The following is a 27,855-nucleotide window of genomic DNA, read 5'->3' on the forward strand; positions in this document are numbered from 1 at the left end:
TAAGTTGCTTGGCAACTAAATCCCCTGACCCTTTTGCCTTATCTTGCGTGCACGGACTGATTAGCCCTCAAGTGTGTAGAAAACATATGCAATTGTTCACTCAGCCATGCCGTGTGTTATTTTTATAGCCATGGTATTTACATAATACAGCTACAGCTGCAAAATTCTGCAGCACAGAAAGACAAAGGATGGGCTTGTATACTTATGTTGATCTAGATGCACAAGGGATTTCATCCTGATTTCATCATGACGGCCTAGTCAGACAGACGGGAGAAGCTCACTGAATGCATAATCTCTATCTCTCAGTCTCCCACACACATGCATTCACACAATGTCCAAACTTGACGTTTCGCTGTCATTTACATAAAAATAACGTTATTCTCCGTTGCCATCATTCTCTCTAGGCTGATATTGACGCTTTTTTCGACTGGACCGTTTTCAGACTGCAATTAGGTCACCCGGAGTTGTTCACTCCCCCTGCTTCAATCTATGCAATGTTTTGATATGTGTGTGCAAGTGTTCAGCCAGATGGGCTGTGAGTTCCACAGAGCTCAAGGACAGTTTGAGGAGTGACTCAGCCAGCCGAGTGCCCGCGCCAGCCGGCACACGCTGTGAATTCACCAGTAACTGGAATAGTGGGGCCTTGTGGGAGCTGCGGGTTTCAGATAGGGTTTCCTCCACTAACAGATAGAGGAAAAAAAAAATCTGAGTTGATTCCAACTAGAATAATCTAGAAGTGAAGCATGTTTCTTGGTAGAACAACCAAAATGTTACATAAAATAACACATGGATTATTTACAAATGGACTGCTGTGAAAATGTCATGCTGAACTTTGTGAACTGTTTATATTTTTTTACTCTGGTTGTTTTTATATTTATATAGTGTTGTTTTATATTTATAGTAGTTATGTATTTTGTAGGTTATTGGGCTTATACCGGGACCAGGGAAACTGATTTCGTTCCACCTCATGTTTCTACATGTGTGAAATGACAATAAAGCTCCTTGAATCCTTGAATCCTTGTTGGGCTGGGGCTCATGCTAGTGGGTTGTTTGTGGGAGGGCTTGCAGATGGGGGAGAAGCAAGTTGGGGTGAGTAATGGGAGGCGGGAGTGGGGTGGGTTGTTGGGAGAACAGAGGCTGCTGCTGCATGCTCGGCATTCCTCAGGTGTTGTCAGCATAGCTTTCTCAGTAATTACCTCTCTGTGAAAACATGCACAAAGCCACACTATGCTGGCAAACTGAGAGGCAGCAACCATGACAAGCCGTTAACTGACTTGTCAGAGACAGATGGGAGTACATTTAGATTTATATTAAGGCATGATATGAATTTGAATGGTTATTTTTCAAAAGAATGAGTGAGTAAAATAGGTTGAAAAACTGTAGGTGTGGTGTACTTGCTCGCAGGGCAGCTACAGATGCAGAGTGTGGCTATGAGAGTCAGGACATTGATTTATACAGCCGTTCATCTTTTCTTCAAGGATATGGGCAGGTTGGCTAATGATTCTGGCCAAGCATGTAAATCTAGTGCTGCAGTACAGATGTATAGTTGCAAAGATGGTGGTCATCTCTCTGATGCAGAATTTTTATGAACTTTGCATACAGGGAATAGACTTTTTTGCGATCCTCCCTCTACATTCTGCTTTTCATTGTTTACCACCACCACAGAAAAAGCAGGTTCTCTCTGTCTGGGAACCCTCTCTCCCTCATTTCCCCTCTCTTCTCCCTCCTTTGCCCCACTCCGTCTCCTTGGCTGGCTTGCTAAAAGCTGAGGGATTGTGTGCAGATGTGCCTGGAGAGAAGCCAGCCCCTCTGCCCTGGGAGAACATGTGGTCTGGGAGTGTTTATGCTGGCGCTCTTTCAAGCTGTCTCCCACACAGCATGTTGGCGTATGTCTCTCATGGATGACAATGCTTGACCCTCCTCCACAAAGGGGAAATTCTCAGGTTGAGGTGACACCATTGAATATGTTAATTTGCCACGCTGACATGCACTAAAGATAGCAATGTAAAGAATTGTTTTTTTAAACAAATGATTTGACACCATCAAGAACTGGTGGTTTCCAGTAAACTTGATTAAGAACATGAATTAATTAGGTGGATTGATAGTTTGGTTGCAAGAGAAAAACTTGACTGTTCCTCGTCTAACTTTTTTTGTGTTTATAGTCTGCTTTTGATAACTGGAGTGAACATATGCTTAGATTCAACAAATATCCAGACACTTCAGGCATGTTTTGCACAGATTCTCGGCATATTTCACATTCTCCCCTGTGATTCGGGCTCTGGGTAAACAACTGTAAACTGAAAGGCCCTGGGAGGCACGCTTACTTTTAACACCAGCAGGTCACTATCAGTTTGTGAAGTGTGTGAAATGCGCACTGGTTGGTTTTAGTACCCATGATTAAACACAAATGAGAAAAAGAGAGACACACTGCAGAGAGAGTAATTTATGATCGTCTCAGTTACAAAATGGCTACAGCAGAGGCAGCCGTTTTGTAACTCCTCATTTTCACCCAATGAATCTTTGATCAAAGCTTCCCTGGACAACGTGCCATATAATATTTACTAGTAATTACATTCAATTATTGAATTCCTTTTTGTTGCATTAATGAAATGAGTTAGACTATGCATGTTTCCCTGTAAATAAGCACTGAGTGCCCCCTGCAGGTGTAGATGGTTTATGAGACTACCAAGTCATTCACTTCTCTGAAAGCTACACACTGTTTAAAGCTTAAGCAGTTACTTTGTTAAGTTTGCACATATCTTGTACAAGTTAGTTTAGTTCACTCAAGTTACCTAATTGTCCTAAAATTTGTAAGCTACCTACATTTTTTCCTATTATTCAAATTTGTGGTCACTTCATTTATTACATCTATTTATCATGTGGATAATTTGTTTTCATGCACAAAATATTGGTTAATGAATTGATAAAGTGAACCATTACAGACTTTAAACAACAGAAACATCTCTGGCCTTACTGCTAGCTAAATAGTCATTTGATGCATTGATATACTGTAGGTGATTGTATGATAAGATAATATATCCTGCAATGGGGAAATTCACATTGTCACAGCAGCATGAGGATAGCAAAATAAACATGCAGGTTGGTCAGGAAAAAAGATATACAAAGTAAAAAACTCAAACAAAAAATGGGGATATTTACGCCCTTTTCTATAAAGAAACTATCAAAACACACAATCCATCCACATGATATTTACAGAATTTCACACTTTTTTTTTTTCTAAATAGTTAGCAGTAAATTTATAGGGTCTGCTGGGAGCAGTGCTGGAAGGACCTGCGCTCACGCTCCTTCACACACTTGGGGTGAAGCAACCTCAAACCGAAGGAAGTTGTCAGTGCTGTCAGTGTCCCATGTAGAGGGTGGGAGTCGTTCTCCAGCAGAGGGGGTAGCTTGGCTATCATACTTCTCTCTCCCGCCACCTGCACTGGGTGGAGGAGGCTCCCTATAGGACAGAGCTGCCCTTCCTGATGATTTCAGCAGACCACTCCATGCTACCACAGAGCACACCACAGAGTGCCCCCTGCACTCCAAAGGCCCCAAGTCTCCTCAGCAAGTATAGTGTTTATCTGAATGAAAGAAAGATTTTTTAAGGTCTTTTTTTTTTGCTGTTGTTCTGAGCTTTGGTAGTTGTGCAATTACAAGCAATGTAATACAATCATATATTTGTTTGGTGAATAATCACCTTCCGTTGAAGTAGGGAAGACACCCTCATCCCAAAACATACGGCCAACCATCATACCCAGTTCCCATTTTCATGTACCACTAGGGGGCGTGATTTCGTGAGGAATGCAGAGCTTTATCGCCTTCATACATCTCTAATTGAACTGTGCTTTTTTTTTTTTTGACATGTGAAACCAGGTGCAACTGTCAATGTGTGAGCGAGAGAAAGTATTAATTGGTGATACTACAATAAGCTGACACCATTTCAGTTTGATGGGGGAATTACTTTAGGCCTTTTGTTCAGAAAATAGGTTTCAAAATAGTTATTTCTAGCCAAATATTACAATTTGAAAGTGGTTTAGGCATATTGGATTCCCCAACAAAATGAGTGATAGCTAAACAGATGTTTGACCTACTGAAAATAAGGTCTGAAAATAACTAATGGTCATAGGGACTCCTTTATAAATCAGACATTATATTCAACAACTCTGGACGCAGCACTGTCAGTGTTTAACAGATGATTAATTGGCTGTGTGATATTTAATTATGAGGCCTTCTCATCACTTTTGAATTTTCTAACACGAAGAACAATAGTCAGGATTGGGAATATTGAGCCAACATGGCTGATCCCGGAGCGCCAGTTGCTTGCCGCGCCGCCTCTCTCTCCCACCTCCACTGTTCATGAAAAAGTGCATGAAATCGGAGAAAAGGAGGTGTGTTAGAGCATGCGCAAACGTTCCTCTCCGTTCAGTTATCCCATTTTTGAGGATTCGAGTTTACGTCACGGTCTCGTCCACAGTGCTGAAGCCTGAAATCCACCATCCACTCATGCAACCACAAGCTCAGGGAGGCATTGGCGCTCCGAGGGACAAAACGCTCTTTACTTTTTAATTTTTCTTTTTAGTTTGGCACGGAATGAGCTGAGCGGAGCCGGCGGCTGCAGCGCTTCTGGGACGATTGTGGTGGCATGGTTTGTTGAAAGAGAGACCCCGGCAAGCAGAGAGAGACAGAGGTTAACACAGTGCATCATGTTTGAATGCCGATAATCAATTAGAAATATACATGACTGTGCTGCTGCATTGCCTATAGCCTCGCCGGGCTGTAGCAAGTCTCCTTTTAACCGCTGAAGCCTGTCTGAGGGCTGAGGGTGCAACTGAACGGACAATCGCACCCGGACCATTGGAGGGGTTCGGATGAGGTGGTGGATCGGGTTATTAGGTTTTAGAAATCCAGCCAACTTTTCTTCTATTCGTTGCTAACAGCAGTGCCATCGGGCATTGCTCAGGAGATGGCGATGAGGTTGTTCTACATAGGATTTATACTCTGCTTGGGGATCACATCTCCTAACGGTGCAACCGTAGGTAAGACGCCTGTTGTGTTATCTTGCATTGTGATACTAGAGAAAGCATGACCACTTTTTTTTTTCCTCCTCCTGCAAAGCATCTATGCACAGGCCTGTGTTCACCAGAGTTGGAGCAAACACCGCACATAGATTGTCTTCATTATAACACAGTATGCCACAGCGGTCTCCTCAGAGGAAGGGGATCGATCATTAGAAAAGCCTTTGATCAGAGAAAGTACCGCACGAATAAGCTGCACGCTGATTGTGCTGGCGTAAGACCTGTCTGCGTTTTTAGCAACGCTCCTGTCTGAGCAGACAGAATGGGCCTGCCTGCGTGCCTGCGCGGACGGCGGACAGTGAGCTTATTCACAGTTGGAATATTCAGCAGGTAAAAGCCGACACTTGCATGAATGAGCCATTTCAACAAAGCGACATCGTTTGTGACTGACGGCGAAAGAAATGCCCCCCCTCCTCCTCCTTCTCCCAGGAGAAATACAATTCCTCACATTATCTGTATGGCTACAGCTGATAGCTACAATTCAAACCATTCAGCCCACGAGAGAAAAAAAAAAAAGCCAAGCACCACGCTTGACTTTCATATCAAACCTGTGGGAGTCATCGGTCGGATCAGTTTTCACGTTTGTTTTCAGTTACTTGGCGCGTATGAAAACAACAGTTGTGTCTGGTGGTGAAGGTATAATCTTAATGGCGCGGCTTGTCCCGACGTGTAGCCTCAGCGGCTGCCTGGGGATCACAGTTTATTTATGACAGCTAGCCAGGTACCGTCTGATAGTGAAATGAATAGTGGTGCACTTATCCTCTTACGTCCCGGGAGCTCCTTTAATACTTGTGGCTCGCTGATAGTAGCAATGAGACATTAAATGCACCATCGCTCTTGTGGCAGTGCGTCGCAGACCTGTTGAGCTAACAGCTTGCTGTTTGTTTCACCAGCACTTGAGGAGAAACGTGAAGCAACAAAATAGCACATGTATTTTTTTTTTTTCTTCTTCCCACCTACAGATTTATCTTGCAATAATCAGCATTTCACTTTGCAGTTACACAAATAATATGATGAATCAATGTTGTCCAGAAAGCTTGGGCTTCATTCAGGATCATAGCCTATGTATTGTCAGTCCGGAGTCTGTTTTAAGTCATCCATAATATTCTGTGGACGTTAAAACATAGAAAAAGTCATCACAGACTTGTACTGATATCGCCTCTGGCTCAGTCCTGACAGCCTTATATATGGATAAATGTGTGTAATGGGCCTATAAGTCTGACTGTTAATTTCACTCTTTTAGTCAGCATTTACTTTGATGCTCAAATGAAAATCCTTCATTTTGCCATTGAAGCCAGCTAATGTCATTACAAAACTGCCCCTGCCCTTCTCAGTGTTGCGAGACCTTACATAAGTTTCATGAGATTTTGATGGAGGCTGTTCAGAGTGAAAGCCTTAGCTGAGGTTGTAGAAGTGGGCAAGCTCCACCCACCGCCTCCATCAGTATGTAACATCTGGACACAGGGAGACCATTAATCCAACTTAGATGTGACTGCAAGGGGCGGAGTGGACCAGCTGAAGAGCTGGGGGTGAGTGCGAGTGAAGCGAAATAAACTTCGAGGCTCACTTGGATTCTCTCTGAAACTGAAATGTAGTTATATAACAGTGAGGCAGTCAGGGACGGGCATGATATGTGTGTTATGTCATTAGTAACAGTTGATTTATCAGCCTCTTGCTGGAGGAGTGTTGGTCCAAAAAGGCTGAAATGGTCAACTGAGTGGATACAAACCCTGAGGCAGGCCACTTGGACTGGATTTGTCTGGATCACCACTGGGCCACAGCATGAATTTACGAATGAGAAAGGATTAGTGAGAGGAAGGCCAGAAGGCAGTAGTTAACAGTTAAACATTGGACAGATCACCTTTGTTAGTTATTGAGTGTATTATTAGTATTATTATTATTATGAAGCTTTAGTGTGTAGATTCAATACTTGGAGCCAAGTGGTTCTAGTGAAGACTTGATTATATGAAGAAATGAGAAAATATTTTGTATGTTTGGAATCCAAATGTTAAAAAAAAATCAGTATTAACATTACTGATTAATCTGTAGAACCTTTAAGCAGTTAATTGATTATTGATTGGAAAAAATGCCCCCTACAATTTTAGAGCCCAAAGTGACATATTCAGTTGCAAAACCTAAAGACATTTACTACTGCTAACTGCTACTGCTAATAATAATTAAAACAACACTGCTACTACTTCTATAAAAATAATGCAAAAAAAACACCAGCAAAGTAAAGCATCAAATTGTAACTAAACCATCAAATGGTTGGAATTTTGCTTAAAAACAATTAATTATACAGTTGACATCATTACTGGATTATTTAATTATAAAACTAATTGACAGCTATGTTGGTAATTGATTAATTCTTTAACTTTTTATCAAAGAGTGCTCAAATATTTTGAAGTTTCACCTTCTCAGTTGTGAGGATTTGCTCCTTTTCTTTGTTGTATGTGATATTTGTTGTTGGAAACAAATATCTTCTGGTATCATCTGGTTTTGGACTCTTAGTGGGAGAAAACATTGTGATGGATGTATTCTTCACTGTTTTCTGACATTTTATGGTTTAAGCAAACAATTAATCTGTTCCTTTTTACATTGTGCAGTTCATGTAGCAAAATAGTTTTGTGTTGAATGAAATCCTTCATATTAACTTGGTTCATCAAGTCGTCCATATTGGATAACTTTATGACCACTGAGGTTGCATTTGGGATCTGGACAACCTTTAAGGGCAGAGGACTGCCGTTGGTGAAAAGTGTAAATCTGGGTCAGAGGCTAAAGAGGTTGAATTCCTGAGGAGCCTACACTCTGTTTGCCTGACCTCTTTAATGGGACTTGACTTACCTTTTCCTCAGAACTGTCACTGGAAACATCTGCCGGAAAAATTCAGCATCTCTCACACAAATTCAACAGGTGATAGAACTTGGATTGATCTCTTTGGCTCTTACAAAATTTAAGTGACTGAGGAGTGGTTATTGTAACACTCTGTACACCTGAATATCAGTGTGCTCTTATCAGGTAACATGAATAATGCCCCAAATGATTTTCTGCTATTCAGAATCTTCACACATAGGAACATAGGTTTAAAAAATGTAAAATATTTGGAGTGAAATTTAAATTTTTATGTATCCATTTAGTAAAGGTTGCGTGAAGGTGCCTGGGTCTTGACCTAATGATGGTATTTGTGAAATGATAATAGCAGACAGTAGGGATGTGTATTGTGGAGAATCACAATACAGGGGTTTTATTGTAATATTTTTTTCACAGCACTGTGTTCTTTGGGTTCACTCTAGCAATACGTTCTCACTTCTTCCTGTCTCAGTTGTAACATTGGAGGAGAAGTCAAATGGCGGAAAATAGATTATGACACACAATGAACAAAAGCCACAAATATCTGCATGTAAACTGTTAATCAAAAATCGATGAACTGTTTTTGAAAATCGACACGATACGACAATACTTAAGTGTATCAATATTTTCTTATACGAGTAGCTGACGGTGGGATTCTGGCCTGTAGCTGCAGAAAAGATCCCCCTTTTATCCCTCTGCTTCCTGCACTGCTTTGCAATCAACTGTGACTAAAGGGTAAAACCAGATTAACATAAATGTCTTCAGTGTTGTTCCCCACATATTGAAGGCGTGAGGCCACAGATAAAAGAGTGTTTGTTGATTGTGAATAGCAGGGGTGTACTGTAATTGGTGTTTTCTGCTAGCTGCATCACTGTTTACCCTGTTTTAGCGCCTAAGACCCCCCCCAAAAAAGGAACGGATCGGCTTCTTTAACAAAATACAGACTGTGGGTGTGTGCTAATGCAGCTCTGTAAGATTCATCTGGTTTTTGTAGCTTATATAATCAGGCTTGCCCGGCTTTTACTTTGCTGTCATTAATATGATTATGTCTCTTAGAATTTGCCCACATCTCTGGATGGAGACATAGAAATGTTTTTCCTCACAGTTCATAAAGAGAGTACACAGTGTTGTTCAAATTTTGCAAAGAGTTGTGACATTTGCCTGACACCTGGCACAACTGTGAGAATACTGGCTTTGTGATTCCTAGTTTCCTTGGACATCATTAATGGTGAACTCCTCACCCCATGCCTCAAGCTAACCAAACAGACTGTCAGTTTTTGGAGACTTTCAGCTGTCGCTCTTTGTGTCTTTGGTTCTATTGACTTTTACCGGTCACGCTCACATGCACCTCAGGTGTTGCTGATGTTGCTCGCTTTGTGCTTGACTGGAGAATCGATTTGATCACAGGGACCCTCGGTTGCTTTCACACTTGGTCAGAGGAGAGAATCTGATATAGAGAGATAAGATTCCAATTTCATGGGCTGCTGCAAAGTGTCAAAGCTGTTAACTTTCATCAAAGTTAGACGCCATTGCTCTCAGTCAGGTGTTTGTGAAACAAACATTTATGCTATCAGTGTGGCAAAAATATGGCTACAATTTAAGTTTTTAGCGTATTTCTGTGTAAAGGGCCATGTGTATGTTCAGTGTCTAATGTACAGTAACTGACCATGGCCATTTTTCATTTTAAATCTCTTGACGGATCTCAAAATGCAAACCTTAAGGACATACTATACTCCCACATTCAGTATACAACATTATATTACAAAAACAGTGTAAACATTTTTGAGATCAGGGACAAATAAAAAACATGAAGTTGGGTGATACAATGATGTAAATTGGTAAAATTAGTTAGCCGTCAGATGTTTTTTTCCAGTCTCTTCATACTGTGATAGATATGTATGGGTGCTCATTGTGGACAATTTCAGTCTGGTTTGTGACCGTATTGGATTTTATATTATCAGGTATTTTGATGAGGTAGTTTAGGTATTTAATTTGCTGGATTCTCAAAAAATCCCCACACTGATTTGTTATATTACCCATTAACATTTGATTTTCCAGAGGATGGATTATATCACAATGTCGATTAATATGTATGGTCATGATATAAAATCAAATGTATCATGATAAAGGATTTTTTTTATCTGCCTTTCTGCTACTTTAGCACTTTTTAATCTGATATTCTGCAGCTTCTTCTGATTACTTTAGCTCAGTAGCTCAAACCTTAGCCTTATCCAGCTGATATTGCTGACATCTGCCTATGGAATATACAATATAAGTACCTAAACAGGTTCAATAAACAAGCTACGCAGTGTTTCAAGGGTTACAATGTGTACTGAAAATACAGCATCATGCTGTTAATTCAGTCTGCCCCCAAAAGCTTAATGGAACACCATTACTTAAGAATGATGACCACATTAACTCTCAAATTCCTTATATGAACGTTACATGAAAAAGAATAATTACATTTTAGCATTAATACTTTAAAACAGAAAACAGAAATCTCTCACTAAAGTATTAAGGAGAAGACAAGACCAACAATGACAGTGATAGTATCTATAATGTCATGCTCTGCATTTTTTCACACATGTACATATTTGTTGTACAACATATCTACAACACATTTTGTCACAAGTTAGGATGATCTTAAAAACCATAAACAAGTTGCTACTTGTAAAAGCCTTCATCACTGAAACGGTGTTAATCATACTGATGTTGTCACAATAAAAACACTTGTGAAGACACTGTGAGCAAATCTAATGCGCACTAGTTTCACTTATTGGACGTGACCTTGTGCTTGTATATGAGCAGTCCCATTCCCATAAGTCCCATTCACTTTAGGTTGAAAACGTTCATTGTTAAAATGTTTTAGTCCCTATTCTTTGGTATGGTTCTCTTATCAACTTAAAACTCTGCTGCATGTGACCAGGAACAAGCTGGATATATTCTGGATCTCAACAATATTATGAAGATTGAAATGTGTGTGTAATCTTTGACTTTAATCGTGCTTTCCAAGGTCCACAGCTTCAGTTAAGTACTGAAGGTTTCCAGTTCATTGCAGTAACCTATTTGTGGGACCATTATACTTACTCACTTTACTACTACAGCCCTGTTCATGTAACACGTAAATAAAAAGAGAATGCAGTGATTTGCAAATCCTTCTTGACCTATATTCAGTTCACTACAGCACAAACACAAGATTTTGGACAGTTGTGCAGGGGCATGTTTACCACTGAGTTACATCACCTTTTCTTTTAACAACACTCCGTTGTGTGGGTAGCTGAGGATACTAATTGCAGAAGTTTTGAAAGTGAACGTCTTTCCCATTCTTGCTTTACAAAAGAGGTCAGTTGCCCGACAATCTTGGCTCTCTGACATACTTTGTACTTCATAATGCACCATGCTGTATATTTGCAAGAGGTTTGGTCTGTAGTTAGCCCATTCTAGTAATTGCACTCTTTGACTGCGAAGCCACGCTGTTGTTGTGCCTTGTGTTACCTTGCGTTGGCGGAAGAAGCAGGGACGTCCCTGGCAAAGAAATTGTCTGAATGGCAGCATATGTTGCTCCTAAACCTGTAGATACCTTTCAGCAATGATGGAACCTTCACAGCACTACACACCCCCATATCATCACAGATGCTGGCTTTTAAACATTGCACTGGTAACAATCTGGATGATCCTGTGTACCCAACAGGACATGACGTGCATGATTTCCAAAAACAGCTTGAAATGTGGGCTCGTCAGACCACAGCATGCTTTTCCACTTTCCATCAGTCCATCTCAGGCCAACTCAGCTCAGAGAAGTTGTTGGTATCGCTTATGTTTTGCAAGGTAGAGTCTTAACTTGCATTTGTACATGCTACAGGAAGCTGTGTTCACCAACAGTAGTTTTCTGAAATATTCACAGGTCCAGTCCATGTAGGCATATCCTTTACACAATCATGTCTGGTTTGAGTTTTTGATACAATGCAGCGTGAGGGATAGAAGGTCACTGGCATTTAATGGTGGTTTTCTGTGTTTTGCTACATCCCGAGATTTCTTTAGATTCTCTGACTCATTTGATTATGTTTTGGATTATAGGTGGTCAAATTCCTTGCGAATGTGCATCGTGGAATATCTTGTTAATTGTTCTTAAACTGCTGGACTATTTGCACCGTCCTTGCTTGTGAGGATGCCCCTTTGATACCCAGTCATGATACCATCATCTGTTACCATTTAACCTGTTTTCCTGTTTACCTGTTTGTTGTGGTAGCTTTTTAGCACACATTTTGCACAGTAAAAGTTTTTTGTAACAAGTTTGCAATTCATGCTGCACTTAGAGAATCTAGTAGTAACATTAAAGTAACATTAATGTGAAGTCATGTTTTAGGGTCTCATTGCAGAACGAAGAGGTTATCTGTTAAGGTGTGAACTGGATGACAATTCATGTGTACACTCTTGAGTCACTCTTAGCAGTTACTGAGCTACTGACGTTTCTTCATTGTGCTTCATTAGAGTGAATCTAATGATGGAGTCATAGAGATCAACTTGCATTAAATCACAGAAACATTTCATCCTTAAACTGAAGTATATCCTCTTGTTTGGTAACATATACCTTATACATTCAGCCTTGGATGTTTTTTCCTCATAGCTTCAGAGGACAGTTTGGCTCAAATATTCTGTTTTCTTAACAGCTGAATGTGGTTTGAATTTTCCTCTATGGATGCTATGCTGAGAGGGTGGGTGTGGGAGAACTCTATAATAGGCACCGTGTTAGCCTGTTTACATTTATCTTTATGTCCTTCAGTCACACTCACTCATTGTATGTCTTTTACTGCATTGCTTTTTACTGCTCTAGCCTGTGACGTCCTGTGGAGCCTCATCAGGTTACCACCCAGGTCAAAGCTGCACCCTTTTGTCGTGCAATGACACAAAAACAAGGCTTTCATGCACTAGAGTGGGTAGTAACTCAGATTCAGTCCTCTGCTGTTAATGCATGTTCTACTCCTTTGAAAATGGTTGTTGTGGATTAGAACTTTAATAGCCCATGGACATTGACTGTGCACTGTGAGCTGGTTAAAGTGTTCCAGTGCTTGGCTATGGCATGGCTTAACACAAAGCTAAGTGGTTGTTTTCTCTGGATGGGCACTGCACAGTGTGACCGCTGAAGAAGTTGATTCAATGGCTACAGCAGTGGCCATTGGATAGTGTTTATCACACTTGGTCTGCGCTCTCTACTGTGGAATGTCTTAATTTTCCACATTTTACAACAACTTCTGAAATAGTCCGTCTAAATAATTAAAACAGCACAAAATTCAGCAGCAACTTCCCTCTGCGCTCATTCTCTTCCCTGTGGTCCTTGTTTGGTTTGAATTGTTAAAGTCCATGGATTCTTGCTTTGAAATCATCCTAAACCTGAGCACAGAGAAATCATTTCAAACTCGGCCTCTGGAGTCCATTTACATACTGCAGTTGGTTTGCTTTCTTTGCTCCTTGAAACACTCTGGAAGACCTGAGTTCCACAATGGAGGGCCGGGAAGGGGAGGAGTGATCGGTGACGAGAAACAGTCCAGGTTTTATTTCCACCTTGTGTCAGCCATTGTAGCCAGCAAGACCATCTAGACCCAGAGTGCCATTTTATTTATTCATTCATTCAAGGCATTTCACATTCCCATTCGTACTGTTATCTTTTAACAGCATTTAATAGAATCCACGCTCTATTGCTCAGGCTAGAAATTATCCGCAAGGGTGTTGGCTTGGTTAAGTACTAGGATGTGCTCAGTTTTAGACGCATGCTTGTGAAACAAAAGTAAATCAGTTTGCTTGGTGTACCTTAGAGCTGAGTGTGTTCTGTATGCTTTTGGATGACAGTCATTATCATGTTGGCATGTGGCATTCAGACTTTTACAAAGTGTTACAGCCAAACAGAATGTTTCAGAATTAAGTCAGTCCTCTGTAACACTTTGCATATGCACGGCAAGTTAGTCTTACAGCAAAGAGAAACGAGCAAGCAGCTAATTTTTTCCTTGAATTCAAAAGCAAAGCAGCTTGGATTCTTTAAATTGAGCTGCTCATCTGTGACAGATTGTCTTTTTGAGGCAAAGCTATACACATGAAATCAATTAGAAGGTGCTGGAATGTGCTGTGTGGATCTGGAGATGATTTGTAGAGCAAGGATGGCCATATTGAGAGAGACAGATCAGGGCAGGGGGAAGTGGGTCAGTGTTGTGTCCCAGCTGGTGATGGTGTCTGGAGGCCTTCCGCACTTGGCTGCTGAATTTGTGACGCAACACCATTTACTCACCGTCCCATCCTGTTCCATCTCGCAGAGTTCATTTTGAGGCTTGAGATTGTTTTGTCAAATTTTTGGATTACATGAAAACAACACCTTAAATTTTCTCTTGCCAATGAAACAGTGGGCCTTTTTTTATCAAGCGCTCACAAGGGGAGTTTCTATAAGAGCCGAGCTTTGTGTACATGTATGGATTTGCTCATTCACTTGTGTTTAACGCTTTTTGCCATGGGCAGTGCTTAGGGGCAATTCATTGTGCACTGTTTTGACAGTGCACAGCTCCAGTGGGCCTGCATAGGAAATACAGTGAGTGCTCCATACAACTGGCAGTATGCTAAAATCCAAACCAAATCAGCCAACTGGAGACTGTGCTTCGACATGCCAGGTAGTAACTTAGTGGTTTATGGCATGTGTACATCAGCTGAAGATTCAAACATTTGCTCAGCAAATCTTTTAGACTGACACCAATTGACACCAGGAGCTTTTAAGTCATTTTAGCTTCCCTTAAAGAATTATGCTTAGCCTTTGTCTGAGGGATATCATTTAAAATATAACAGTTTAAAGTATCAATTGTTTTTCTCAGCTTTCTGGAAGTCACTCCATGTTCAAGGTTTTAGCACATAATAACAGGAGGAAACCCCTTCATGGATCTTTGTATACCTGAATGTCTTCGCCTCCAAGTAAAAGCTTGAAAAACCATTGAAAACGATGCGTGGTTGAGTGTAGACTATTAGATGTTGAGTTGGGTGGAAACACTGATCCCATGTCTAATGGACAAATACTCAAGACATTTTTAGAGTACTGGCCTTCGGGCATTCTTGGCCTTACAGTTGCCTAAAGGGCGTTTTTGACATTTATTTTTAATGCCTTTTCATTCTCCCATCAAGACCTTGCGCCTCAGTGCAACCTATTGTCACCACATCAGAGTGAAAGAGACGGGCATTTCCCTTTTTTGTACAAGACAGCTGTTCTAAAACCATGCTGTGTATTTTGAATGGGCCAAATAAGGATTCATACACAATGTAATCTCTTTTCAGAGATAGAAACCCTGTTTCCTGTAGAGCTCTGAAAGTTGTCCTCACTGGGTTATGGTGTGAAATTTAAAAATCTTCAAATTTTATGCAAAACATGAAAATATTTTTTCCTCATTTTCTTCTCAAATTAGATGTATTTTTGCTGTAATTGATACTGTTTTTCTCTGGTTATCTTTATATGCACACAACAGTGTATACCATACTGATCTTATTTTTAAAAGTTGATCAGGAGCAGTAGAAGAAGAGATTATTTTGGTGATAATTCTGTTGTTTTTGTGAATTGAAGAGTTGAATGGGTTTTCCTACTTTTTAGTCATAGCAGTGTTATCAAGTAATGTTTTACCTGTGACAGGAAATGCTTTATCAGAAGCGGACTCTGTTGGAAATCAAAACACAGGTCTTACAGGGGTTTCTGTAAGTGGAGTATGTACCTTGATGCAGTTGGACTGGTGTTTGCTGTTGGGCCAATCCTAGAAGACTAAATAAAGGCCTTCTTTATTCCCTTTTGTAGGTAAAGTGGACTCAAATGGTTCAACAACCCAGTCTCATTTGGACTCTCCAAAAATTGTCAGCATTTTGGCAGTAACTTTGAAGGAAAAAAGTGACTTTTCAGGCTGAATTAACAATTCACATCTCTGTTTGAGATATTTCAGAGGGCTTTGAAAGAGGGCTGCTGAGGGGGAAGGCTGCCAGTCTTTCCCCCAGTCTCTAACCCCTCCTCTGCCACAACCTCCAATTAGACTCGGAGGTTCTCCCCTCTGCGGTCATTTCATGCTGGTGTGTAAAGCTATGATAAAATTAGAACCCACAATGTTTTATTTCCAGTTTTATGCCAACTCACAGGGAACAACTGGCTCAGCCCAGCTGCTTCTTATGGGGACCAGTGAGATGCATTAACATAGCAGCCTGTCGTGGGTTTCAATGCTTTTACTCATTGCAGCTCAGGGCTCAGTCAGTGTAGCTGCTTGTTTGGTTGTTGATTCTTTAGGCAGATTAAGTGGCAAAATATAAGCACAGATCATAATCCAGTGTAGTTACCACCATACAAAATGTACCAGGACATTAGTAAGCTGAAAGGATGCAAAGCTAAGAAGTTGGCCTTCAGCCAAGGTTAGCTTCTCTCATCCGTTCACTGAGGGGTTGGGTGTGTTCATGTCATCAAAACCGATTCAATCACTGGTCTCTATCTGTCTTTACAGTCCCTGTTCTTATTGTCATCTTAAATTGTACATCTTGTTGAATTCTCATGACCTTAAATACAGACTGAGCATTTATTGCTGAGTTTAAGTCTTATCCTCTTGCAATTCTGTTAGGCTTGCTTCTACCTTCTGCTTCTGCAGTTCTGCATTTTAAAATCCAGCGCTCTCTCTTAATCTCTTCAAATATCAAGGTGTTGTTCGCATAAGGAAAAGCTGTGATCTGATCCCCATGACCATTTTGCTTCTAATTGTATTTACAAAAACATGACACTCAGAAGTCTTGGTGTTTGACTTACACGTACACTTCACTGTCACATGAAAAAAAGACCAGGGTTTAAACTCCTTTAGTCTGACAGTCAAAAGGAACGTGATTGCAATGATACACTAGCCTCATGCTCTCTTGTGATTTCAGTCACATCCCAGCCCCCTTGCGGTGTGTCTCCCCCCCTCCCCCCACCCTCCACTGCCCACCCCAGACACCTCTCTGCCTGCCAAGTACGTAGGGGAGGCAAGTCATCCAGGGCGAGAGAGGGCTTAGTCCCTGCAGAGAATCACAATGAGACCTTTGGTGCTGTCCTTCCCAGAACATTTCTGCACAACAGTACAGTAACAATAACCTCCTGCCTTAAATGGCCATTGTGGTCTTTTTTTTTATGGAGTGTAACATTTTTAACCACTTGCACAAAAGAAAGTTCACTTGTGTATATATATCTGGCAACTCATTTTCATTCTTCCTTGTACTGAGAGAAGATGTTGCCAGAGAATTTTCTCCATTTAAATTTGTATTCAGGCAGTATTTTAATGTGGCTGCTTCAGTGAAGGATTGTGTCATTAATGTACTTGAAAATGTAGTCTTGCTATCTTAATTATTGTGTACAGTTTTAAGTATTTTAGCGTTATTTTTCATTTAAAGGGTCAGTTCACCTAAATTACATCTGGAGGGATGTAGATATACGGATAGCTTTGGTTTGAGCTAATGTCTGACGTTTCTACCACCAGCCCAGTGGGTGAATAGATTTACATTAATGTTGCTTGAAGTGTTTAGACATTATGTTCTAAAATTCAACAAGTATGTGCTGCGTCTTTCCAGAAACAGCATTCCCATCACTTAGAAGTGGCATCTCATACATTTCATCAAGTGTTTTGATTGAAAGAAGTTCTTATTAACATGGAGAGGTTGAGCAGATTAGCAAATGTCAGAGAGACTAGGATTTTGAAAAGATAATTTTATAAATATACATGCATTTCAGTGCTGTGAGTAGCACAAACTCATCTTTGATTGCCTCAATTGTAATTGGGTGTAGACAGAAATCTTATCAGCAGTCACATATATCTAAAACGGGGCAAATAAAATAAAAACCATCTTCATGGCTTCATACCACAAGACGTGAGTGAGAAAATGTGTTAGTTTTGTAATTTGGGTTAGCTACTCCTTTGAGATACCTTTTTTAAACAAGTGACAAATTTGGTGTTGACAGACAGATTTAACGCACCATGCAGATAAAGCTCCATTTGACTGGGGTTTTTCAGAGTGTGGCTGGGTTAAAGCATGTCAGCAGTGTCAGGCTGCTGATGGGTCATGAGCGTAGCTGTGGTACACCTCAACAATCTGTGCTGACTTACTGCCCAGAACCTCTGCGCTCTGCAGTTTCCCATGGCTCAGACTGCGATTTGAATGCCCAGTTATGTCTGTGCTGTGACACATGAAAGAGCCTCTGTGGTAAAAGCTGAAAAACACCTTAGGAGTTAAAAAAAAAAAAAAAAAAAAGGCGGAAAGAAATGAGATGTCCGTAAGAAGAGAGGAAACAACAAACAAACCGAGAACTAAAAGGCACCACTGTTGGTTGTGAACTTGTAATTTTTTTTTCTGAATAGACTGTGCCTGTGGGTCTTTTGATACAAAAACATCATTGTAAACTTGGCTTGACCCTTGCATGTTGCTTTGCCCTGCTGAGTTTCTTGAAGCTGGAAATTTCCTATGTGTATTCTGCACAGGAGAGAAAAGCTGTTGAAAAATACGTACAACAAGTGCAAGATTTAAAAAATATTCACTTTCATGCTGGAATTTCTCAGATTAGGTGCTTTTAGACTTGCATCGCACTCGTGTTTTTGTGACTGAAAAGCATTTCCCGCCTCCGTTTCTCTTTGTGATGGCATATCAATTTTCTCCCTTTTTTTCCAGCTCCCAAAGCTGATGATCACCCCAAGACCTGCAGCTCCAAGCAGTTTGTATGTAAGGATCAGGTAACCTGCATCTCCAAAGGCTGGCGCTGCGATGGGGAGAAGGACTGTCCAGATGGCTCGGATGAATCACCAGATATCTGTAAGTATGGCCACATGAAATTAACTACAAAAACTGTTTCTCCGCAGGCTTGTCTTCTCAGCTCTCGTTCTCTCCAAGCTGTTGTTTTTGGGCAGTGAGCATCGTTACTGCTTTTTCTTTGTCTTCTTGCCGTTGTCATTTTGCAAATCGAGCTTTTTTTTTTAAAAAAAAAAAAAAAAATTGCGTCACACTGTTGTTGCTGTACGTGATGTTCTAAGGCATCAAATTTACAACCTCTAAATGAGTTTGAAGAGACAACATCACAATGTTCAGACAGTTTAATTTGGGGCTGAATAAGAGGGAAGGTTATGCACTTTCTACAGAGGACACTGGCTCCCGGTGTGCGCTCTGGCTGCTCTACTAAATTATAACTCTAATTATGCGACCATGTTTAGTCTGAATGTTCAGGGATGTGTCTTCTCTTGTTTGGACTCTTGCGGGATCTTTGCAGTCCCTATGAGTCTTGTCCCCAGCCGATCCCATCTGCCAGCCTCTCCATCCCGGCATTTGAGTCATAAACTCTCCCTGGTAAAAAAAAAAGCTTTCCCTCTGTTTATGTGCAGACGCTAATGGTGATTTTACTGTCTGCTTGCGCCACACCTTACATCCGTCATGTCACAAGCATTCTCTCAGTAGTCTGGCACGCAGAGACAAGCAGCTGACACCCAGCATTAAGAGACTTGTTATGGTGGATGAAAACACAATTAAGTATTAACTCATAGGATTAGAGACTGAAAATGTGTGAGAGCGATGAGATGTTTCACTGTGTTGTGGTCATATTCACATAAAATGTTAACTGTAGGTGTTGAAATGGAGAAAGTTAAAATTAGTTGGATTTCCCTCCCACAGACAGGTCCCCTGTGCTCAGAGTTTGGCTGTACTAAGTACTGAGTCTATGAAATTATTTGGTTTGGTGAAGAACTGCCACACGTTTTCTCAGAGCTGAAAGGCAAAGGTGATCCTGAACAGAGAAAGTTCTCTCATCTGCTGTCCCTGTCACTGTCCCATATCCATTGATTTGCACACATTTCACGGTAAGAATTGACTGCTAACAGCTTAACTCATTACTCCTAAGATGTACAGTTAATTCTGCAAAAATAAATTGCTTAAGGATTTTTACAGAAGCACTAAAATTGATCCGCTTCTTTTGTAAATAACAGCAATCGCTGAACAAAAGCAATTTTATGTAAGCGTGACCCGCATAATTCACTCAATCATGCTGCAGCCATTCAGTTTCTGCCTTTTTACTAAGCAATTGAACTGAGTGAATTTTCCATAGCACTTATGTAATCTGGTGACACAGACAATGGTATGATTCATCTTCTGCACGCAGGGATGGGGAGTGGTGTTTCACCAGAACATCAAGATATGTTCTGCTCAATTACCTGCTTCCCATGGGATCTTATCTGCCTGTCACTTCACCTTTAGTTAAGGCACTTCTCTGTTCATGTGAGTTTTGAAGACAGTCATAATAAATATCTGTAACTGCCATTAATGTACTTTTTCTCTTTACTGCACTTTATGTTTGCAGCCTAACGACCACAGTCAAAGGAGAGGCGCCTTTTAAGTATCACAATGAAAGGCAGCCAGACTGTGATTTTATCCACGGTCGTTTAGTTGATCCATCCATTAAATGAGAGTAGTGTTTGGAATGGAGGGCTGCAGATAAAACTACAGAGTGACTGGGCCTGAGCCAGTATAGATGTAAAACGGGTTTTGAGTTTGGAGGAGTATGACTCTGAAGGTTATTTCTAAAATCCTGTTTTGACTCAGAGGAATGTAGAAGTTTTTTTCTTTTTTTTTTAGTTTTTATCCTGGCTTTGCCATTCAAAGGGTGAAACAATGCACAGGTCATCAGTGTGGTTTCTACCCAAAGAATAGGTGACCTGACCAGCATGCAGTAAACAATGCTTCTCTTATGAAAAGAGTAGATATAAAGGCAGGCCAACCACTGATCCATCTAAGAGGAGGATCAACTGCGGAAGTTTTTTGTTGATCTTATTTTTTTTGTGAGAGCTGAAGGTGTTATCTGTTCATCCACTTTTCTCTTTTATCAACCACAAAGTTTACAGAAGCAGTCAAACTTTCTCCTTTAAACTTAGTTTATGAAAGTCAGAAAATTCCCTGCTCTTTCGGCTTTTGTTCCTACAGGCCCTATAGCCGTCTAGTTTTGTGCGTTAATGTTGATGGGAATTAGAACGGTGCATGCTGCTATAATTATCTCCAGTTCAAGTTAATTACTAACTACAGGCTTGGTTTACAAAGAGTACTCATGGAGATTTCGCAGGGCAAAAACATTATCCTCTTATTTTCTTCCTCTTTCTTCGCTGACTGTTCTTCCTCTCTCCCTCCTGTGGCTGCTTGGCTGTACTTCTGTCATGCAGGATCGCCCCACAGTCAGACCATCGTATAAAACAGAGACTGTGACGCTGCAGGCAGTGCATGTGGCCAACATGGATTTCTGTTTCTTAGACAGACTGTATATCCTTTCAAAAGGGCAGTTGTGAAAGGTGGGAACAAGAGTCTGCCTGTATTATTCCACCCATCCTCAAGCTCAAGTGTTTTGATGGAAACCACACAATGACTATGGCTAATTTGGCTATATCAACAGTGTTGTTTTGAATAAATAACACCTGTTTTGTTCCCTGTGCTGATGAATTCACTTGCTGTAAGAGCAGTGGGTGTTGTAAACGTTGGCTTTTGTCTGGTGTGGATCTTTGATCTACACCTCTGGTACTCATGCAGGAAGAAAGTGTACTCCTCAGTAGCACACTGTCTGGAGCTCTAATTGCCTGTCGTTTCCAAACCGTTCATCTGGGCTGTAATTATGTTGAGGAGCTAAAGACAGACTTCTGCCACAGTAGTGGGGCTGTAATGTCACATCACATGAGGCACTGATATGCTGTAACTGAGGCGGCCGTTGATGCCAATATTGCATTTTAGCAACCTAAACCTCCTGCAGAGTGATGGGGAGGTACACGTATGGATGTGTGTTTTTGAACATATATGTACATGACTTATCATAAATGGATCAGTGGGGTTCCGGGCAGGCTGCCAACTGTAGGGCCGCCATCACCCCCAGACCCTGAGTGTGCACCTCCCTCTTACGGCCCCTAGTACACACTCAGATAGCCATCAGCAGAATGCCTGTACAAGCCCCTGTCTGCAGGTGTGACCCTGTCATCCTCTCCCGGAGACTGCACTGGCTTCCCCCTCATTGCATGGGTTCAATTGGTTTCAGACAAGCCATTTCATCTCAATTACATAGAGGCTTAGGGCTCAGGAAGTGGTTGCCCTCAGGACTGGAGTTTATACCCTCAATGATAGCGCTCTGTGCAGCACTACTGCTTTTGTTGCTCATATTAGTTGTGGTATGTCGTTAAAGCATTCCCTATCTAGTAGAGATAAAGTGGTGAGGGAGTTTGAGATGTTCACGATGTTAGTGAATGGCTTTCCCTGGAGAAGTCTCCGCATGAGTTATGGGCCAAAGAGATTCAGCATTTTTTTGTCTGTGTACTGTGTTTATTAATCATCCAGATGGGTTTTTGTTTTTACATACTGTTCTCTGTATAAGTTACTCTTTTCTTGGAATGAAAATGAATAATTCTGATTTTTAAGGAAGTAAATCTATTGAGACATATTACACTGTAAGGTTCTTGTGGCTCTGCACTGTTTCTGTTTCACACCAGAGTCACATCAGCAAAACTTAAATTACTTCTTTTCAGCTCAATTTGCTGCTTAGTTATGGAGTGACATTGCAAATCAGTACCTGGCAAAATTTGTTGCAGCTGATTTGACTGTAGTTCTTAAGAAAACTCAGTTAATCAAAATTAAGACATATAATTATCCTTTGACCAAACACAACTTAAACCTTTTAACCACTCTGATTCCATTTGTTTTTTTTATTTACAATGCTGTTGTTAAAATTACAGTAAAGAATGCCGTGTCATGACTTAAATTTCATTTTACAGCTCTGCAGGAATAGTTGCTGTCAAAAACACACTGACTCCCTGTCTGTATCCTGAGTCTGTATGCAATTATGATTCTTGCGTGAACCACATTCATTGTGGTTGAGCCAGTGAATGGGAACAGATGTCTGAATAAGCCCTAGCATGTAAGCACTTTCCCCATCATCAAGTGCTTGCTATGAAGGAATCCCTTTCATCGTCAAAAAAAAAAAAATCTTATGCAACAATTGTCTGCCCCTAATTCTGTTAGACTTTTTAGCCCGTGATTTAGCATGAAAATGTCCACAGGAGGACTTCCAAGCAGGGGGTGAAACGCATTTCAATCATGCAAATACACTGCCTTTCTTTTCCCATGCAGCTACCCATTTTCATTCAGGGCGACAAAATGAGCTGATAACTCAAAATAGTTAACACTTGCAAATGTCAGGCCTTTCCCTGTACTCGTGCTGTCAAGCTGTCATTAAAGTCGTCTCCAGAAGTTAGTGGAAGTGTATAGACGCATACGAGTGTTCTCAAAAATAAGCAAGAAAGTCCTTTTGGAATGTAGTCTCATAATGAAACTGGGAGATCCTTGGCTGAAGAGGCTAAAAGCATTTAACGTAACAATAGCCAAATGCAGAATCTGGAATCTATTAAACCTTCATGTTAAATAAACGTGATTTTGTTTAAGTCATTTGCTTCCAGCAGGACAGTTTGCACTAACAGACTGGAGGCTCAGTTAACGTGATGTAAGTGTGGTGGCACGTCCCGACATACAACCGCACCATGTTCCTTGGCACGCACGCACATACACAGACACACACAGACACACACACACACACACTCTGGCCCATGTCAGTGGATACTGTGGCCTAGGGCCGAGCTGGTAGGGAGGTCAGATGGGAAGATTGAGTTATCATCATGGTGCAGCTGCCCGAGGCGGCCGTGGGCCACACAACAAGGTTATCTGTCCATCTCTTGCCCTTGAGCCCCCTCTGGACACTCGCCAGCCTCGTCCTTTGTCCGGCCCATCTGACTGTCATGCCTCAGCAGCCTCTCCAAGGCGACCAGGGAGAGCTGACTGCTGAGGTGGTGGGGTAGGACAGAGGCACGGAGCGGTGGGGAAAAGGGATGATCCTACAGAAAAAAAAGCCTTTTGTATAGGAGAAAATGAGCAGATTAGCATTTAGGCTGAGGAGGAAAATGGAAATGGATTTGTAAACCTCTGATCCATTTTCTATAGTAACAGCCTTTTACAGTTAAGTTGGGAGGGGGAGGGTGGGGGGTCTTTTCACAGCCTGTAATCAGTCATGTAGCTGTACTCGCAGGGGGCACCAGGCAGGGGCAGGAGGGTCTGCAGTGGCAGTGGTTGACACACTGCCTCCACAGAGGAAGGAGCAAAGCCCTGTAAATCCCTCTGGTCTGTGTCCCTGAGCCCTCCTCAGCTTCACCGGCCTATCAGCAGACAGAGAACAGAGGGCTTTCTCACGCCACACAGGCACCACTTCGCTTTCTCTGCTGTCTCCTCCACGCCCTGTCTCCTTTTCTCCCTCTTTCTTTCCTCCTATGTCCCACTGTCTCCCTCTCTGTCTGTCAAAGGAGGCGGAGAAGTCAGACTCTTGCCATCTCCGCTCCCTGTTCCTCATATCTCATCTTCAGTCTTTCCAGTCCTTCCTCTTGTGTAACCGCCTCGCAGCTTTTCCTTCTGGTTGCCGATGGAGACTGGGTTTGTTTTTGCTAGCTGCCTCTTTGTATGTTACTTTGGTGAAGTGTTCTGCAGTGCATTTTATAAAGTGACAGTCGGATTGCTTTTGAAGCTAGAGACCATACTGTATTACTCTGTGGGAACAATTTTAACAGACTTACATATTTGGACAGGCAGGTACACAGATTACGTAGATCTGTACTGCTGTTTTACTAGAACAATTAAGCCTTAAGTAATACTGCATTAAATCTCTAACTTTTAAGTGTCAAACACTCAGCTCCCAGCTCTGGATTAAAGAACTTTCTGTGAAGTTTTCCAAACTACTTTTGTACCACTATTCACCTCGCTGTGCAGGCCGTCCATATGCTCAGTATGTGAAAAAACACTTAAAATACGAGCTTAAAGTGGCTTGTAAATCCGCTACTTCTAATAGTTTCATACTGAATGACATTGTGACACATAGATAATGTATTTATTTCCTGTTATGGCAGAATGATGACTGTTAGGGCCAGCAGAGAAGTAGATTATGCCTCTGACTCATAAACGTTTTGAAGCCTCTTTTAAGTCCTGCAGCAATGTGTCAATACTCAGAAAGATGGATTTTTGGAGGAATATATTTTTGACATTATCCTTGTCAGGATCTCTGTAGTATACTCATCTCTACAGACTAGATACAGAAATATAGCTTACAAAATAATACAGTATGCACCATCATATTCATAATTTAAGCATTTTGAAGAAAAACTGGTTAGCTGTGCTGTGCTGTGCTGTGCTGTGCTGTGCTGTGTACCGTGGCAGCCTCAGTAGGGTTTGGCACAGCCATGTGCTTGTTGTGCATGTTGCTGTAAAGTGTGATTCCAGAGTGGGGAGAGTCAGTGAGTGGGCAGGCCTGCCTGTCACCCTGCACAACATATTTATTCGAGCTGACAGCAGACTTTATAGGAGTCGGGCAGGGGCTGCCATGGAACCCAAAGAGCAGGAAGAAAAGCAGGCTTTTATGCTCAGGACAAAAGATCGACAGGGGATCCAAATTTAAGGTCATTGCATAACTACAGGAACTGAGGGATGGGGGATGGTGGGGTCCAGAGGTTGAGCTGCTAGAGGGAGGCAGATACTGGTGGAGACAGACGTGCTGGTCAGACAAGCTAGAGGAATGGCTAAACTCTGTATTGGGGAAATTATTTGAAGGTGACACAGGTAGTGATGCATTACCCAAATATAAACTGTGCTCCAAGGAAATGTGTGTTATTGTCTTGGCACAAAGTCTTATTTCAATCTGTAAGCCGCAAGCTGCAATAAGAGTTTCAATAAAGTTCAGTTTATGACTCATAGTTTGTTTTAATCACAATGAATCCCAGCACTCATTTCTGTGATACGTGTTTCATATAAGGGACTGACAGAGAGAGAGAGAGAGAGAGCGAGAGAGATCACAATGGACACTGGAGAAAGATTTTTAACAATTAAGATCCCAGAGGACACAGTGAGGATTTGCTGATGGCACTTTAGGCTGATCACACAGTTAGTTCAATAATGTAATTATCCTCACTCTGCGCCCTAATAGGTGCGAGGGTTGTAATTTTCCCTCTTTTTCTTCATCTGTTATCTGCTGCACTGTCAAGCTTCTTACATTGTTCTCACTTGCAGTTCTGTGTCTCCAAGGCTGTGCTAACCCAGTGAAGCGCCTTGTTAAATTATTCTTAAATATTGCTCTGTGATAATAATATCCTCTCACTCATGTAGCTTATTCTGTAGCGCTTGCTTATCATGGTTAAGAGAAAATAATACCTATTTATATTGACTGGAAATTCCCCTGATTGCCATATAAACTCTCCCGATTTCAAAGTTACTGATATCATATGCATTCCCTTGTACTTGTTGTACCTTATTTGTGAAAAAAGTGCCTGCAAATAAAAAATATAGAAGTAGTGGCACCTTTCTATATGGGTAGTTCCCTATGTATGGACTTAATTGTTGTTTTGTAATTCTGTCTATGTGTTATGGAACTTTAAAACTGCTTCGGGATGACAGACCACCTACAAATTTTATGTGTTTGAACAGTCAGTTCTGCAAAATTAAGTGTTAAATATTGAAAAGAACCCTCTGAACATCCTGTTGTTCAGAACTGCTGTTGTGATCAGGCATTATATTGATTTGTTTTCAGTATGTTGTAGAAATGACTGCATGCTGCATTCAGGTGTGAAGTAAACAGGAAGTTGTTCTGGCTCTATGGCTCTACTTTTTGAACCGAGTTTCCAAAGAAGAGAAAAGAGTTGCACCTTTCCACCAAGAAACAATGTCAGAAAACTCTAAGACTGCAGTTTATACTCTTTAAACATGAATAGAAACCAACCCACTTATTTCAGTTCTTGTACTCCTCAGCTCATCTGTTCTCATCGGGGGCAGAGAGAGTTTGGATGGAAATGTGACATCTATACAGTCTATACTGCCAGTTGCTTCTGGGAAGTTCCCACATTCATGGGAATGTAACTTGTAGTTTGCTGTGCCTGCAGCATTGGAGATCATGACGTAATCATCTTTCGGTTCAGAAAAGGCTTGATGATTTACGTGACGCCGCATAAATCTACAGGGTGATAGTGGAAGGTGCCAGATGCCAAAAACCTTAACTTGATCAGCACTTGGAGAGAAGCGGTGTCAAACTTGTTGAATGACAATTGAATTTTGGGCTCCAGCTATACAGTTATCTCCTCTGCAATTTTTGACTCCTCTCTTGAAGTGCTTATCTGGTGTACCTTCATGGTCCTCATGGAAATAGTCCAAATAAGAATATGTTAAATATTCTGCTCTAAACCATGTTTAAAAGAAACATTCCTTTAATCTGGTTTTAAAGGCCACTTTAGTTTGTCTTGGGAAACCAGACCTAAGATCCAACACAGTGAACAACAAATCATGGAACTATTTGCTGTGTCATGAAGAGTAGTTGATGCTATGAAGTACTATGGCATTTCTCCAAATCTCCCCTTAGCTCAGTATAAATTATTTGTGTCATGGCTTTTTTTTCCTAAAACCTTGGCTTAAAACAGCAACTTGAAAAGGAAACTGTATTTTTTAACATCAGATTGATAAAGGCAAGGTTTCTTAAGACGGGGTGGAGCCAGTGCTAACTAGTAACAAGGGACATGCAGAAAATTTGGTCCAAGACATCACCTTATTGCTAAGCAAGGAATTTCCCTCATAATTTGTCAAAACAAATAAATCCCAGCGCCATGTGTCAGCTGCAAACAAAATGGCAAAATTGCTCACAGTATTCTTTTGTCGACTTTAATGTATATAGAGTGTGTCCGTATATGTGCATATGAAAAAAGCAGTTCTGCTGTATTTTATCCCCTCAGGTTTGCACAGTAATGCTCTGCCTCCACTGACTGATGACGCAGGAAATGGTTACTGCCAGTATGAGGGGAGCTTATTGTAATACACTGCCAACAACTCCCCA

General features: G+C 41.2%; 1 protein-coding gene across 1 annotated transcript in view; it reads left to right on the forward strand.

Moving 5' to 3' along the window:
* The first annotated feature begins 4,428 nt into the window (after positions 1-4,428).
* LOC124062779 (low-density lipoprotein receptor-related protein 1-like) overlaps positions 4,429-27,855 on the forward strand; it is an 82,040-nt gene continuing 58,613 nt past the window's right edge. Inside the window, exons 1-2 of the mRNA XM_046395732.1 lie at positions 4,429-5,039; positions 18,612-18,752. Of these exons, the coding sequence (XP_046251688.1) occupies positions 4,967-5,039; positions 18,612-18,752 (214 nt within the window). The 5' untranslated portion in view covers positions 4,429-4,966. The remainder of the gene's footprint in view (positions 5,040-18,611; positions 18,753-27,855) is intronic.

This window comes from Scatophagus argus, chromosome 8 (assembly GCF_020382885.2).
Source record: "Scatophagus argus isolate fScaArg1 chromosome 8, fScaArg1.pri, whole genome shotgun sequence".
NCBI classification, from domain to species: Eukaryota; Metazoa; Chordata; class Actinopteri; family Scatophagidae; genus Scatophagus; species Scatophagus argus.